Source organism: Peromyscus maniculatus, chromosome 1 (genome assembly GCF_049852395.1).
Source record: "Peromyscus maniculatus bairdii isolate BWxNUB_F1_BW_parent chromosome 1, HU_Pman_BW_mat_3.1, whole genome shotgun sequence".
Lineage (NCBI taxonomy): Eukaryota > Metazoa > Chordata > Mammalia > Rodentia > Cricetidae > Peromyscus > Peromyscus maniculatus.
In genome coordinates, this window is record NC_134852.1 from 25,102,161 (window position 1) to 25,116,964 (window position 14,804).

The 14,804-nt window shown below is 57.7% G+C and overlaps 1 protein-coding gene across 3 annotated transcripts; it reads left to right on the forward strand.

Annotated features, from left to right (window-relative positions):
* The first annotated feature begins 2,737 nt into the window (after positions 1-2,737).
* On the forward strand, positions 2,738-11,305 carry Bbc3 (BCL2 binding component 3). 3 transcript variants are annotated; one of them, XM_042271333.2, is made up of 4 exons: positions 2,738-3,033; positions 5,349-5,637; positions 6,892-7,082; positions 10,212-11,305. In XM_042271333.2, the coding sequence occupies exons 2-4, from the start codon at positions 5,364-5,366 to the stop codon at positions 10,326-10,328; spliced, it is 582 nt and encodes a 193-aa protein (XP_042127267.2). In that variant the 5' UTR covers positions 2,738-3,033; positions 5,349-5,363; the 3' UTR covers positions 10,329-11,305. The 3 variants fall into 3 exon arrangements, with proteins under 3 accessions (XP_042127267.2, XP_076428322.1, XP_076428328.1); XM_076572207.1 differs by lacking the exon at positions 2,738-3,033 and adding an exon at positions 3,585-3,716; XM_076572213.1 differs by lacking the exons at positions 2,738-3,033; positions 5,349-5,637 and adding an exon at positions 6,481-6,541.
* Positions 11,306-14,804: the final 3,499 nt, after the last annotated feature.

A 14,804-nucleotide genomic window follows, 5' to 3' on the forward strand; every position in this document is an offset into this window, starting at 1 on the left:
TTTGCTAGATCTAAGTTCCTGGTCCGGGGGCAGGTCATGTGTGAGAACCTGGCCTGTCTCTCTCCTCTCCTTCTTTTTGCTATTGTTTTGTTCTTTTTCACAGGATGTTAGAGTCGGGATTTCATGATATAGCTGTCTGGCCTAGAAGTTGCTATATAGACCAGGCTGGCTTCAGATTCACAGAGATCCTCCTGCCTCAGCCTCTAGTGTCGGGATTAAAGGCGTGCGCCACCACACCTAGCTTCTTTATTTTTCTGTTTTTAATTAATGTTTTCATGCAATATGCTTCGATCATATTCTTCCCCCTCCCCCAGTTCCTCCCAGATCCTCCCCACCTCTCTACTCACCCAACTTCATATTCTTTCTCTGTCTTAGCAAAACAAAACCCCAAAATCAAAACAAACAAACAAAAACCCCCAAAACTAAATTAAGTAAAAAGCAGACGTGCACATGCACACACACAAACAAAACAAAACATGGAGTCTGTTTTGTGTTGGCCAACTACTTTTTGGCATAAGACCTGCCCTGGAATATGGTTGATAGTCGACCCAGTGACACGCCATTGCAAAAAACTGATTTTCTGTCTTCAGGTAGGTACGGACTGCGAATAGCTCCTTGGCTAGAGGTGGGACTTGGGGCCCACTTTCCCTTCTCAGTGCTGGGACTGGGTCCATTTGGAACCGGGGTGAGTGGTGTGTGTGCACAGGTGTCGCCACCGCCCTGCTGTGCCCGGAAGACACTGATTCTTTGGAGGCATCCATCACCTCTGGCTCTTACAATCTTCTTTCCCAAGGATCCCTGAGCCTTGGGGAGAGAGGTTTGATGGAAACATCCCGTTTGCAGCTGAATGCTCCAAGGTCTCTCACTGTCTGCACACTGTCCATTCGTGGGTTATTTTATTTTTAATTATGTGTATGTGGCCAGGTGGTGGTGGTGGTGGCGGCAGCGGCAGCAGCAGCAGCAGCAGCGCACGCCTTTAATCCCAGCACTCGGGAGGCAGAGGCAGGCGGATCTCTGTGAGTTCGAGGCCAGCCTGGGCTACAGAGCGAGATCCAGGACAGGCACCAAAACTACAAGGAGAAACCCTATCTCAAAAAACAAACAAACAAACAAAATATGTGCATATGTGTGGGTCTGTTCACACAAAGGCAGGTGCATAAGAGTGGAGCTGGAGTGATAGGCCATTGTGAGCCAGGTGGTAGGTGCTGGAAACAAAACTCAGGTCCCCTGGAGGAGCAGTAAGACCCTTTTCGTTGTTGGTTTTTTTGGGGGGTGTGGGTGGGATGAGACAGGGTTTCTCTGTGTAACAGCTCTGGCTGTCCTGGAACTCACTCAGTAGACCAAGTTGGTCTCAAACTCACAGAGATCCACCTGCCTTTGCCTCCCAAGTGCTGGGACTAAAGGCGTGCGCCGCCGCCAACCTGGAGCAATAACCACCGGGCATCTCTCCAGCACCTGCTTTACTTTTTGAAATTGGTCTGTGGCCAAGGCTGGCCTGGAACTCACTATATAACTCAGGCTGGCTCCAATCTTGCAGCCATCCCCCTGCCTCAGCCTCCCGAAGTGCTGGGAAGACAGGTGTAATCGTCCATGTTTACAAAGTGTCTCTTTTCACATGTCTGTGTGACATCCTTTCTCAGTGCTGGGCACCCACAGGTGAGTCATATATTTGGTGAGGTGACTAGGTTGGGTGAGACCCAGAGAGAGTGTCGGGTGCCAGAGAGACTGACGTCCAAGGCTTTGGGGGAGGAAAGGTCACTCGGTCTTATAAGGGGCGGGAAATGACAGCTAGACACAGAAAAGGAAAGGGAACAGAAACAGCAGACAGGATGAAATAGGGTGCAGGGGGGCTGCCCGGGCATGTCAGTGCCAGGAGCGCAGGGCTGCCTCCTCCCCACGGGTCCAGCGCCAGATTGGTGGGACGCCGGGCCAGGTGTGCACGTTCACGAGTGTATCCCACCATCCATCGGGCCACTTAGCAGGAACCTGTCACAGGAGTGACTTTGGGAGCACAGGTCAGGGGTCAGTTTCTTCTCTATTGGATGTGGTCTGCTTTTGGAGGGTCACTTTCCAAGCCAGCTAGAGCAATCTCGTGGGGCGTGCTTTGGGGGTGTCACTCTGGGGTGCCGTTTGGATCGAGGTGTGTGGCTGGCGGAGACCTGGCAGGAAGCTGTTCTGAGGTGCGGTGCGAATGTCGTGGGCGCCTGGGACAAAGTTTGTGAGTCTGAGCCCGCTTGAACATTGTTTGTGCAACTATGTGTGGGGCTGTCACTGTCCGTGTGTGTCCCTGTGAGCCCGTCAGGGGTTTAAACTGGGTATGGGGGGGGGTGAGTTTGTGCATCTAGGCCCGTGTCCCGCGTGTGCATCTGTGTGTCTGGCAAGGTGTCTGACTGCACGTCCCTGTGGCTCAGTCAGCGTTGGCTCGGTGCACCCTAGGGCGCCAGTGGGTCAGTCTGAGAGCGTACTCCTCGGGTGTGGGGTGTGGGTCCCAGTCAGTGTGTCAGTGTGTCAAGTGTATGTCTGGCCACCCCGGGTCTGGGCTGTCCCCCACGGTGCTCCTCCTGCCCTGGCCAGGCCTCGCCCCGCCCCCTCGGCTGCAGGGAAACCCCCCGCGCGGAGGTAGGGGGCGCGGTGCCCGCCTGCAAGCCCCGACTTGTCCCCGGCCGCGGGCGGGGCCCTGGCGTCACGCGGGGGCGGGGCGTGGGAGCGAGCGGGAGGCGGGGCGGGGCGGGGCTGCCGCGGAGCCAGCGGGGCCCGGGGAATCGCCGGGCGGCCTGAGACGCGGCACAGAGCCACATGCGAGCGGGGCACCCGGGAGGCGGCGGCGACACCAGCGAGTAAGCAAGCCGTCGTGATCTGGCCGCAGACGCGGACGCGCCAGTAGCAGAGACAGCAGCAGCCACTGCAGTTAGAGCAGCAGCAGCAGCAGCAGCAAGAAGCCTCAGTGGCAAGCCACTCGGCGGGCGCGCCCTCCAGAAGGCAGCCGCCCGCCACCCCATCGCCGCCCTCTTCTGGCGTGTTCATGCCCCCGGGGTGAGTGCGCATCCCGATCCCCAACGCTGCTCACGAGCGGCCAGGCCGGGAGGGCTCCCTGGAGGAGGTGACGGGATGCGCGGGGCAGGGCGGGCGATCCCCTTGCATTCCCGCTGCCTGTGCCCCAGCTTTCATCACTGGGACCAAGGCTGGGCCGGCCGGGCCGGAAGGAAGCACCTGGGACTCGGGGCGCGGGGTCTGGGCGCACAGGTGCCACAGCGCTCTGGCGGGTTTGTTTACAAACAATGGGGTTCGGGCTCGCCCGCGCCCCCTGGTGGCCAGTGCGGCCGGGGAGGAGCGTGGCCCCGGGCTCGTTCGGGTCCCCCAGAGTCCCGCTACGGGAGGGTCGGGGTGGGGGTGGCACCGAGGATCGGCCACACCCAGGGCGCGCGCCCGCCGGGGGCGGCGACAGGGGGCGGCGGAGGCTGCGGCTCCCGCGGGCGGGGGCTGCGCCCCAGCAACAGCCGGTTATTGGCCCCGCGCGCGCTGGGCGGGCGGGGCGGGCGCACGTGGCGGCGTGGGGGGGGGGGAGGGAGCTGTGACAGCGGAGGGGCGGCGGGGACCGCGCGTGCGGGGCTGTGGATCTGCAGGTGTCTCGCCTGGGTGTGTGTGCTCGTGTCTGGCTCTCGAGTTTGTGTCCCTACACCGAGATGTTGGCGTTTGTCACCCGGAGGGGTGTCTGCGTGAGTCCTTGCCCGCGTGTCTGCGGGGTGGGGTGCACCTGTCCGTTTACGGGTGTGGGTGGCTACCCCACACACACCAGAGTTGTGTGCGTGTGCTCCTGAGGGGTGACTAGGGGGGCATCTGTCGCCTGCTTGGTGGTTTTGGTGCTGGTGCGGGCGATGGGGGTGGGGGACGGACACTTGAGCTGTGTTTGTGTGTCGCTTGAGTGAGCTGTGTTGGTGTGCAGGGGTCTCGCCCGAGTGTGCGTTGCGTGTGTGTGTGTGTGTGTGTGTGTGTGTGTGTGTGTGTGTTCGCGCGCGCGCGCCCGCGCTGTCTCTGGGTGTCTCCAAGACATTCATCTGCTGCACCCAGCATTTGGGATGGGGTGCCACCCAGTGCCTGATCGCTCCGTGGGTGACTTCTGAGTGGCAAGGGGGCACAAGGTTGTCTCCACGCTGAGGATGGAGGGCTCTAGGCGGGGAGGATCTCGGCGGTGCAGCGGCAGCCTCTCTGCATGCCGTGTGTGTGTGTGTGTGTGTGTGTGTGTGTGTGTGTGTGTGTGTGTTGGGTCTGAGGGGCTTGTCACTGTGATCCGTGGCTCGTATGTGTCATGTGGCTCTCTCTCCCTCTCTCTGTAGTGTTTATACCAGTCACGTGAGGCCAGTGTTTTTCTGTCTCTGCTGTAGGTGTGTGTGCTGCTGCTGCTGCTGGTGTGTGTGTGTGTGTATGTGGTGTGTGTGCGCGCGCGTGTGTGCGTGTTCTGGAGCTCACAGTTGGTTGTGGTGTTTGGGGGCTGAGAGAAGAGGCTGGACCGATGGCTTCTCCCAGCTGTGTCTGGTGCCTCCCCGTGTTGCTGCCCCGCGCGCGCGCGCGTGCGAGGGGATGGTGCATCCGGTTGTGATGACATGTGTCTGTGTGTAGCTGTTGTATCCCGGGAGCTCAGACTTGGGGAGGGGGGAGTGTCGCACCTTCAGGTGTGTGTGGGGATGATGGGTGTGTGTGTGCTGAGGTGTAGTAGGGGTGTCTTGTATCGTGGGGCGTCTGTGTGTATGCAGGAGAAACACGCTGAAGCCTTGTATCTGTTGTTTCTGTGTGTGATGGCTGCATTGTGGATGGGTGAGTGCGGGCATGTCAGCATTGGGTCAGTGTGAGGCTGATGTAAAGATGTGTCTGGGGCAGGAGGAGGGCTCTGGAGGGCTGTGTGTGGATGTCTAAGTGTGTCTCCTTGTGTTTTTGAGTGGACCATCTCATTGGGTCTGGTGGGGTGGAGGTCAAGTTGGACACTTCTGTGAGTTCTCTGGTGTCTGAGTTGTGTTCCCATCACACACACACACGCACACACACCCGTCCTGTGACAGCCCTGTGTGTCCTGGAAGCGCCAGCACCCCTGCTGCGCTCCCGTGTTGGGAAAGTTCTCCCTGGCCCAAGCCCTGAGAGTCCTAGGCAGTTTGCCTGGAGGGCTTGCCACGAGCCCCCGATGCAGTCGGTACCCCCCCACACCATGCGCCCATCATCACCCAGTGTCCTGGCCAGGCTGCCCCCTGGGGTCACCGCGTCGTGGGCGTGAGTGACCTCCAGGCGGGGTGTCTGCAGGGTGGGGTCCTGCAGCCCCCCTGCCGTCGCCCCGCTGACCTCCCCGCTGTGCCCCGCAGGCTCCAGGGAGCGCCATGGCCCGCGCACGCCAGGAGGGCAGCTCTCCGGAGCCCGTAGAAGGCTTGGCCCGCGACGGCCCGCGCCCCTTCCCGCTCGGCCGCCTGGTGCCCTCCGCTGTGTCCTGCGGCCTCTGCGAGCCCGGCCTGCCCGCCGCCCCTGCTGCCCCCGCCCTGCTGCCGGCCGCCTACCTCTGCGCCCCCACCGCCCCGCCTGCCGTCACCGCCGCCCTGGGGGGCCCCCGCTGGCCTGGGGGTCCCCGCAGCCGGCCCCGAGGCCCGCGCCCGGACGGTGAGTGCCCACCCCGCAGCCGGGCAAGCTGAAGCGGGAGCCGAGCTGAGTGGGGCCACCGGGAGGGTGTGGCCAGTGTGGTCTTTGTGTAGCGAGAAGCAGGAAGACCGAGTGGGAGACGGGGGATGGAGGGGCCAGGTCGAGCGGGAAGTCCCTCTTGGAATCTGACTGCAGTCCCCGGAGTTGCAGCCCACGTCCCTTCCCGGGCCTCGGGCAACAGCTGTTTCTCAGCTCCCCTCCCCCAGCCCGGGTCCCTGGGCGGCCCACCCCCCCATCCCCACCCCCCGCGAGGACTGCAGTCGGAAGGAGTGTGGCCAGTGGGAGGATGGTCACCTCTGGACTTCGGGGAGGGGTCGGGGGCCTTTCCCTTTTATTTGAATCTCTTCGGCACTGGCGGGGCTAGCCCGCAGTCCCCGGGGAGGAAGGGGAGGGGGAGGGGCCATTGTGCTGGGAAAGTCCCCCTCGGGGAGCGGGTGAGGCTCAGCCAGGGAAGGGTTAAAGGTCCCCTGCCTGATGGGCTGTTAACCCTGTGGTGCCCGGCTACGGGGAATGACCATCTGGGTTTCCCCTTCCCATCTCCCCCCCCAACACACACACCCCCATACAGTCTGCTGAACCCAGGGGTTGCAGAGAGAAAAACTTTGCAACTTTCCCCGGGTCTCAGGGCAAGATTCAGGGAGAATGGAAACTGAGGCTCGGGACCTGGTGTGGCAGGACGGAGGCGCAAGGATGAGCGCCAGAGGGGGTGGGGCCGACAGGCTCACCCAGTACCCCTGCCCACCCCCACCCCCACCCCCCAGTCCTCCTGGGCAGCCCCGGTCTGGCCTTCTGGTCATCAGGCCAATGCCACATCCGGGGGTGTGGCCTCACTGTGGTTGGGCAGGAGTGAGCTGGAGACCTGAGAGTTGTCACTGGGTGGGGTCAGTGGCTGTATCCCTGTGTGACCTTGGCCACTTCTCGGGGTGGGACCTCAGTTTCCCCGTCTGTCCAGCAAAGCAGGCTAGCTCTGACGGTGTCTCAGAAGAGGGGTACTTAGGTCGGATTAGTTGAGGAACTTCCGGGCTGATATGGCCTGCCCTAAGCCCCAGAGCCACTTCCTCAAGACCCCTTTCTGGGGCTTAGGGGCAGGAGTGGGAAAAAGGGGTGTCTAGAGGGGATCGGAGGAGAGAAGCAGGCCCGGTCCACCTAGGTGCCCCCCGGGACGCCCCGGGGCCGCCTGGGTGGGTGGTGACCACGCCCCTTCCCCTCTCCCAGGTCCTCAGCCCTCGCTGTCACCGGCCCAGCAGCACCTAGAGTCGCCCGTGCCCAGCGCCCCGGAGGCCCTGGCGGGCGGCCCCACCCAAGCAGCCCCGGGAGTGCGTGGGGAGGAGGAGGAGTGGGCCCGGGAGATCGGGGCCCAGCTGCGGCGGATGGCGGACGACCTCAACGCGCAGTACGAGCGGCGGGTGAGTGCGGGGCGGCGGGCAGGTGGGGAGGGGGGCCGCACGCCCCCGCCAGATGTGCCGCAGCTGCTGGCCCAGCGCGCGCGAGGTCGCGCCGGGGACAGGCAGATGGGTGTGTGTTGGGGAGCGGGGGTGGGGATGGGGGGGGGAGGGATCGGCTGGAAGCTGGGATTCGGGATGGGCCGGATCGGGACCGGAGCCCCGGGCCCGGCCGGGGACCGCTGCTCGGAGCTGCGGCGCGGCCCGGAGTCGGCGGCCGCGGGGACTGAAGGCGGCGCTCGGCGCGGCGGCTCCTATATCCCAGGCTATTTATAGCCGGTGAGTCAGCAGCGCGCCGCGCCCGCCCCGCCCGCCCCCGCCGAGCTGCGCCCCGCAGCGCCCCCCGCCGGCTGCTCCGGGCCAGGCCCGCCACTCGGTGCCCCCCACTAGGTCTTCGTCGTCCACCCCCCCCCACTCACGGAACCCCCAGCTTTCCCTCGCTCGCCCCCTCCGCCCCCAGCGCTGTGCACTCTGCACATGGCCCTTGCATTGTTTGCTGATTGCAACCGAGAGGCAAAAGCAGAGAGAGAAAGAGCGAGCGAGCGAGCTAGCGGGCCCAGTGATGTTTGATGGAGGCAGGCCCCTCGCTCTGCTCCCCGGCCTTGTCCCCTACCTCCTGGTAGAGGGGCCCTCCTCCCAGCCGCGGCTCACTCCCAGCAGGTTGTGTGTGTGTGCGCTTTTTTTTTTTCCACCCGCTTACTTGCTCGGTCAGGGGCGTTGTTTTTCCCTCCTATCCTGGCTCTGGCGTCTTCTTTACTGCGGCTTTCTCAAGTCCTCCATTGGTTACCACTGAGGACATAGGAAGTCAAGTAGCGTGGCCTGGTGGCAGCTTCCTGTAATCCCACCTACTCAGGGAGGAAGAAAGAAAGTTCGAGGCCAGCCTGGGCAACCTAGTGAAACCCTGCCTCAAAAACGAAGAGGAAAGAAAGAGCCTTTGAGGTGGCTCTGAGGAGAAAGGCTCTTGCCACCAAAACTGATGAACTGAGTTCGATTCCCCAGGACCCACCTACTGGAAGGACAGAGTCAACTCCTGCCCGGTGTTCTTTGACCTCCACATGTGCTGCTCATACATAAATAAATATGACCCACACATTATATATATATATATATATATATATATATATATATATATATATATAATAGATAAATAATGTGTGTGTTTTAAAAAGTGTGTGTGTGTGTGTGTGCGCGCGCACATACACACACACACACACACATTAAAAACAGCATTTTTGAAGTGTAGGGGAGGCTGATGTCGCCTGGCAGACAGTAAGCTATGGGCTCTTTCCACAGCCCAGAGTGTGGCAGCAGCTTCGTTGGAGACCTTAGGTGGGTCAAGGTCGTCCTCAACTACATATTTAGTTCCAGGACATGAGGATCATGTCTCAAAAATAAAGTTTTTGGGTTGTTTTATTTGTTTGGGCCTGGCCCGGAACTCACAGAGATCTGCTTGCCTCTGCCTCCCAAGTGCTGGGACTATAAAGGCGTTCGCCACTCTAACAAGCTTTTGGAGCACCTGCCTGGGATCCATCAGTGAAGAGCAGGGGGTGTGTCTTGCAGGAAGGCATTTTCTAGCATAATTCATTTCTTTCTTTTTTAAATATTTATTTGTTATGTATACAGTGTTCTGCATGCATATATGCCTGCAGGCCAGAAGAGGGCACCAGATCTCATTACAGATGGTTGTGAGCCACCATGTGGGTGCTGGGAATTGAACTCAGGACCTCTGGAAGAGCAGCCAGTGCTCTTAACCTCTGAGCCATCTCTCCAGCCCTTTTCTCCTTTTAAAGAGACATTTATCTCTGACTCGGCCCATGTGCTGATGTCTCCCTGCTCCCCCTAATTTAGATATGATTAGATAGGACCGCTAGTGAGCTCACAAGGTGGTACCTGCCACTCTGACCCTCTCCCAGCAGCAAGGAGGAGGAGGAGGGCTCAGGAAGCCCAGTTAGTTCTGGACATGTACTCCACTGGGGTCATTAATCTGACATCTGTGAAGTGGATTGTATTCTCTGTAACCAAGAGGGTGAGCCAGGTGAATCTGCTCGGCCATGTACTCGGTAGAGGAACCAAATAAAAGCACCTTTTTTGCTTTCTTTCTTTTCTTTGTTTTGAGACACAGCTTTGGCTGTCCTGGAATTCACTTTGTAGAACACCAAGCTGGCCTTGGAACTCTGAGATCTGCCTGCCTCTGCCTCCCAAGTTCTGGGATTAAAGATGTGAGGCATCATGCCCAGCTTGCTTTCTTTCTTTCTTTCTTTCTTTCTTTCTTTCTTTCTTTCTTTCTTTCTTTCTTTCTTTCTTTCTTTCTTTCTTTCTTCCTTCCTTCCTTCCTTCCTTCCTTCCTTCGTTCTTTCTTTCCCCCCTTTTGAGATTGGGTCTTACTAAATTGTCCAGACTGGCTTTGAATTCACTCTGTAGCCCAGGCAGGCCTTGGACTTTCTATTTCCCTGTCTCAGCCTCCTGAGAGGCCTGTCGTGGAGGATTCTAGAAGCTGCATCACACTTTTATTCTGCCTCCCGGGAGAGAACCAGGTGTCACTGACCGCAGCATTGCCAAGAGGCACTTTCTCTCAGCCCTGCCTAGACGGCAGGCTGTTCTTTGCTGGCCTCGTTTGTTCTGGAAATGCTGAGGGGCCCCATTGCGCCCCTCCACGTCCCACCAGCCTTTGGTTTGGTTGGTTTCATTTTCCCAGAAATGGGCCTGCAGTCTAGCACAAATGTATCGATCCTGCAGCTTCAACATGTGAAGGGGCCAGGCTTAGGAGTGTGAGCCACCGTCCCGGTTCAGCCTGTTCCTGAGAGCCCTTGTGATTTGCAAGGGGTGTGTGTGTGTGTGTGTGTGTGTGTGTGTGTGTGGGTGTGTGGGTGTGTGTGGGTGTGACAGCAAGGCAGAGCCATTGGCTGCTTTGTGCTGGGCTCTATGCTGTGCGCATTCTGCCACGGTCCTTTCTCTCCTGTCCTGGGAGAGTGTGCCATGGTGGATGGGGGCCTGGAACAAGGCTGGTAAGAGGGTCGCAATCAGTTTGGGGAGCAATCTGGAATCTGCCCTGCGGGTCCAAGCTAATCCCCACTTCTCTCTCTCTCTCCCCAGAGACAAGAAGAACAGCATCGACATCGCCCCTCGCCCTGGAGGGTCATGTACAATCTCTTCATGGGACTCCTCCCCTTACCCAGGGATCCCGGAGCCCCAGAAATGGAGCCCAACTAGGTGCCTACACCCGCCCGGGGGACGTCGGGGACTTGGGGGGCAGGACCCCCTCCGCCTTCTGACACCCTGGCCAGCGCGGGGGACTTTTTCTGCACCATGTAGCATACTGGACTGCCAGCGTTGCCTGTCCCAGGGGCACGCAAGGGAAGCCACTCGAGCCCAGGCAGCCTGGGTGCACTGATGGAGATACGGACTTAGGGGACCCTGGCCTCCCGAAAGCCAGGGGAGGGAGGGCTGACGGACTCATGGTGACCGAGGGGGTGGGGACCGAGCCGCCCGCCTCTGCCGCCCACCACCATCTCAGGAAAGGCTGCTGGTGCTGGCTGCCCGTTCCAGCTGCAGGGGGGACCCTGGGGGTGTCCCCAGTGCGGTCCCCAGTGCGCCTTCACTTTGGGCCTGGCCTCAGGCCCCTGGTGCTTCCCCCCCTCCTCCTGGGGAGGGGGCCTGTGAAGAGCATATGAGCCAAACCTGACCACTAGCCTCCTGGAGCCAGAGAATGGGGGGCATGTGACGGCCTTCTCAACCCAGTGCCCAGCCATCTTCCCTGAACCGCCGGCGGGCGGTGACCGATGCCTGCCTCACCTTCATCTGGGGGTGTCCAGGAGGGGTCCAGACTGTGAATCCTGTGCTCTGCCCGGGACCACCCCCCCAGTCCCCATCCATCCCATTGCATAGGTTTAGAGAGAGCACGTGTGACCACTGGCATTCTTTTGGGGGGTGGGAGATATTGGCGGAAGCCACCTCAGCCTTAGTCCCCAGGGCAAAGCGCTGGGGGGGAAAGACGGGGAGTCAGGGAGGGGGGAAATCTCAGAAGAGGGAGGAGTCTGGGAGCGGGGAGGGACGGCCCAGCCTGTAAAATACTGTACATGCACTGCTGTAGATATACCGGAATGGATTTTCTGTACATGTTTGGTTAATTTTTTTTGTACATGATTTTTGTATGTTTCCTTTTCAATAAAATCAGATTGAACAGTGGACACTCTTTTTGCTCGCCTTACCAGTGGCAGGGTGGTGGGTGAGGGCACCAAAGAGATCGGGACTCGTGAGCTCTTCAGGGGTAGTCATACTAAAAGGCAAGCAAGCCGGCAGCTACTTAGAAGGCCTGAGCAACAAAGAGAAACCAAGTCTTAAAAAAAAAGTAGTGGGGAGGAGGCAGCTGGAGAGATGGCTCAGCGGTTAAGAGGATCTGTTAAGATCCTCAGCGGTTAAGGTGGCTTTGGTCAGGAGGATCTGCATTCAGTTCCCAGCACCCACATGTCAGCTCACAATCTGTAACTCGAGTTCCAAGAGATCTGACACCTTCTGGCCCCTGTGGATACCAGGCATGCACACGGTGCACACTACATACAGACCATACACCCATACACATAAAATAAGTAAGGTTTAAAAAAGTAGGAAGGCTGGGGGTGTGGCTCAGTGGGAGAGCCCCTGCCTAGACTCCTACTGGCCAGCAGAGGTTGGGGGCGTGGCTCAGTGATAGAGCCCCTGCCCTGGAATCCTACTGGCCAACAGAGGTTGGGGGCGTGGCTCAAAAGTGCCAAACCCCCGGTTCAGTATCCTATACCAAGAGAGAAAAAGGAAGGCCGTTTGGGAAAGGCAGACAGGTAGCTACAGAGCTTGGTACCCACTGCTGTAGCCTTAAAAGGAATAGCCACAGCTGGGTGGTGGCGGCGCACACCTTTAATCCCAGCAGAGGCAGAGGCAGGCAGATCTCTGAATTCGAGGCCAGACTGGTCTACAGAGCAAGTTCCAGGACAGCCAGAGCTACACAGAGAGACCCTGTCTCAAAAAATAAAAAAATAGCCGGGCAGTGGTGGCACACGCCTTTAATCCCAGCACTCGGGAGGCAGAGCCAGGCGGATCTCTGTGAGTTCGAGGCCAGACTGGACTACCAAGTGAGTTCCAGGAAAAGGCGCAAAGCTATACAGAGAAACCCTGTCTCAAAAAACAAAAAAAAAAAAAAAAAAAAAAAAAAAAGAGAGAAAGAAAAACCAAAACTAAAACTAAAATAATAATAAAAAAAGAGGGCAGGCTCCTTGAGGGCCCTTTATCCTTATTTATTCCACCAGGAGAATGATGTAGTTGGTCTTGAGATTTTCTGCATGAATGAATGAACAAATTAATAAATGAATGAATGACTTATCATTTAGAAGTCACTGTTTGAAGTGCTGGGACTCATCGGTTAGGAGACAGACCCTGTCTGTCCTGGACGACATGGGGTCTAGCCTGGTCCAGTGATCAGCCTCAAGCTACCTCTGTGGCTGGAGTGCACCTTGAGCTAAGATCAAAGTGACTCTAGTGTGCACCACTGCCCTGAGGCCAAGCACGAGGCCAGCCCAGCCCAGCCCTGAGAGACCACTCCGCATCATGTTGAGAGGAGAGCTCCCCACTTACGTCCTGAGAACTGGCCCAGTGCGGTCCTTGTCTCTCCTGTACCAGCTTTGCCGCGACCCCAGGGAGAAGCAGACGTGAGAGGCATCAAGTGACCCACTCAGGCTGCTGGCACTGTCCCTCTCTGGTGGCCAATGACAGTAAAGGGAGTTCACGGGACGTGGATCTTCTAGGGGGCGTGGGCACACGGGAGGGGATCTGATGAAACCACACCCACTGCCCTTTGCTGGGCATCTCCATCAGAAGAAAGTATATGCGCTAAAGAGTCCAAGTGTGACGTTATGAAGTTCTTTTTTACGTGTGTGTGTGTGTGTGTGTGTGTGTGTGTGTGTGTGTGTGAGAGAGAGAGAGAGAGAGAGAGAGAGAGAGAGAGAGAGAGAGAGAGAGAGAGAGCACAATTTGTGGGATTCTGATTTTGTGCTCTACCATGTGGTCCTGGGGAACAAACCCGGGTCATTAAGCTTGGCTGCAAGCTCCTTTCCCGGCTGAGCCATCTTGCTGACCCTTCTCATAATTTTTCTTTCGGGCTGCAGAATTTCTCACTGTGTTTTCAGCGCAATGATTCTCACCTCCATCCTCTTAGGTCTGCTGAGTACGTTTTTCAGCCCCAGGCTATTCATTTGGTTCTTTTGTACCATGTGTTGCTGATTCTTCATCCACCAGGAACCTGTTATTTTTACTTTTTTTTTTTTTTAAAGAGTTCCATGTACTCCAGGCTGACCTTCAACATGTTATGTAGTGGCGGTCTGCCCACCTCTGCCTCTGTTCAGCCTACTTTTCCTTTGTCAAAGATTTATTTTTATTTGATATATGTATATGTGAGTGACGGACGGCGTAGGTGTGTGTATGCTTGGGGCCTGGAGAGCACATAAGAGAGCATGGGATTGAGTTACAGATGATCGTGAGCCGCTGTGTGGATGCTGGGAACTGAACCCAAGTTCAGCCAGTGCTCTGGGCCGCCGAGCCGCCTCTCGAGCCCCGCCCCCACTTTTCCTTCTTTTCGTAGATCCAAACACTGTAGGACGGAGAATAGAAAATTTCCCCCTTACATCACCAGAGACCCGGAGACTCACAGCCAGAAGCTACACTGTGTAAACCCAACGGGCCCCTAGAAAAATAAACCCAAGAGGAAAGGAAGCAGCTGCAGGCACCACGGCCTCTGCCCAGGGGATGCAGGAAGTAAGTGGTCCCACACCTTCCTAGGAAGAGGCTCCTGGTCTGAAGTTCCACCCCATGACCCGTGGCAAGATAGTACCAGTACCTCCGCTCTGCGCATGTCCCCGCCCTGCTGTGGCTGCTTCAGGAACGGATGGACTTTTCGTTGTTAACATGTCTATTTTCTCCTTAAAAAATATCAGTGGGCTAGAAGTTAAAAGCACTCGTTGTTGGCCGGGCAGAGGTGCTGGTGCACGCCTTTAATCCCAGCACTCGGGAGGCAGAGGCAGGTGGATCTCTGTGAGTTCGAGGCCAGCCTGGGCTACAGAGTGAGTTCCAGGACAGCCAGAGCTACACAGAGAAACCCTGTCTCACCTGCCCACAAAACCAAACAAATAAGTGTACCTGCTGCTCTGGCAGAAGACTTGAGTTTGGCTCCCAGCACACTTGGAACCTTTCAAAGATCTGTAACGTCAGCATCCAGAGGATCTGATGCCCCTCCTAGCCTCTGTGGGCTTCAGACATGAATGTTGTGCATATATATATGGTGTGTGTGTGTGTGTGTGTGTGTGTGTGTGTGTGTGTATTTTATGTGTATAATACACATAAAATTTAAAAATCCAAATAAAACCTCTGAACTGGGACCACTGAGATGGCTCAGCAGATAAAGGTGATTCCTGGAACTCCCATGGTAGGAGATAATTTCCTGCAATGTCCTCTGCCTCCCACAAGCACTCCGTGATACCTGACACAGGGACCCAACTCATCAGGCGTGGCTGCGCATAACTTTACCTGCTGGCCTTACATATTCTTTTTTCAGTGTGTGTGTGTGTGTGTGTGTGTGTGTGTGTGTGTGTGTGTACACGTGTGCACACTCCTAAGTGCAGGTGGCCACAGAGGCCAAAGGAAGCAGGCCCTCCCCCCCACAGA

Coding starts and splice junctions, on each gene's coding strand:
- Bbc3 (XM_076572207.1), top strand. CDS start 3,684: ATGTTGGCGTTTGTCACCCGGAGGGGTGTCTGC. Junction 5,638..6,891: donor CCGAGGCCCGCGCCCGGACG/GTGAGTGCCCAC, acceptor CCCCTCTCCCAG/GTCCTCAGCCCTCGCTGTCA. Junction 7,083..10,211: donor ACGCGCAGTACGAGCGGCGG/GTGAGTGCGGGG, acceptor CTCTCTCCCCAG/AGACAAGAAGAACAGCATCG.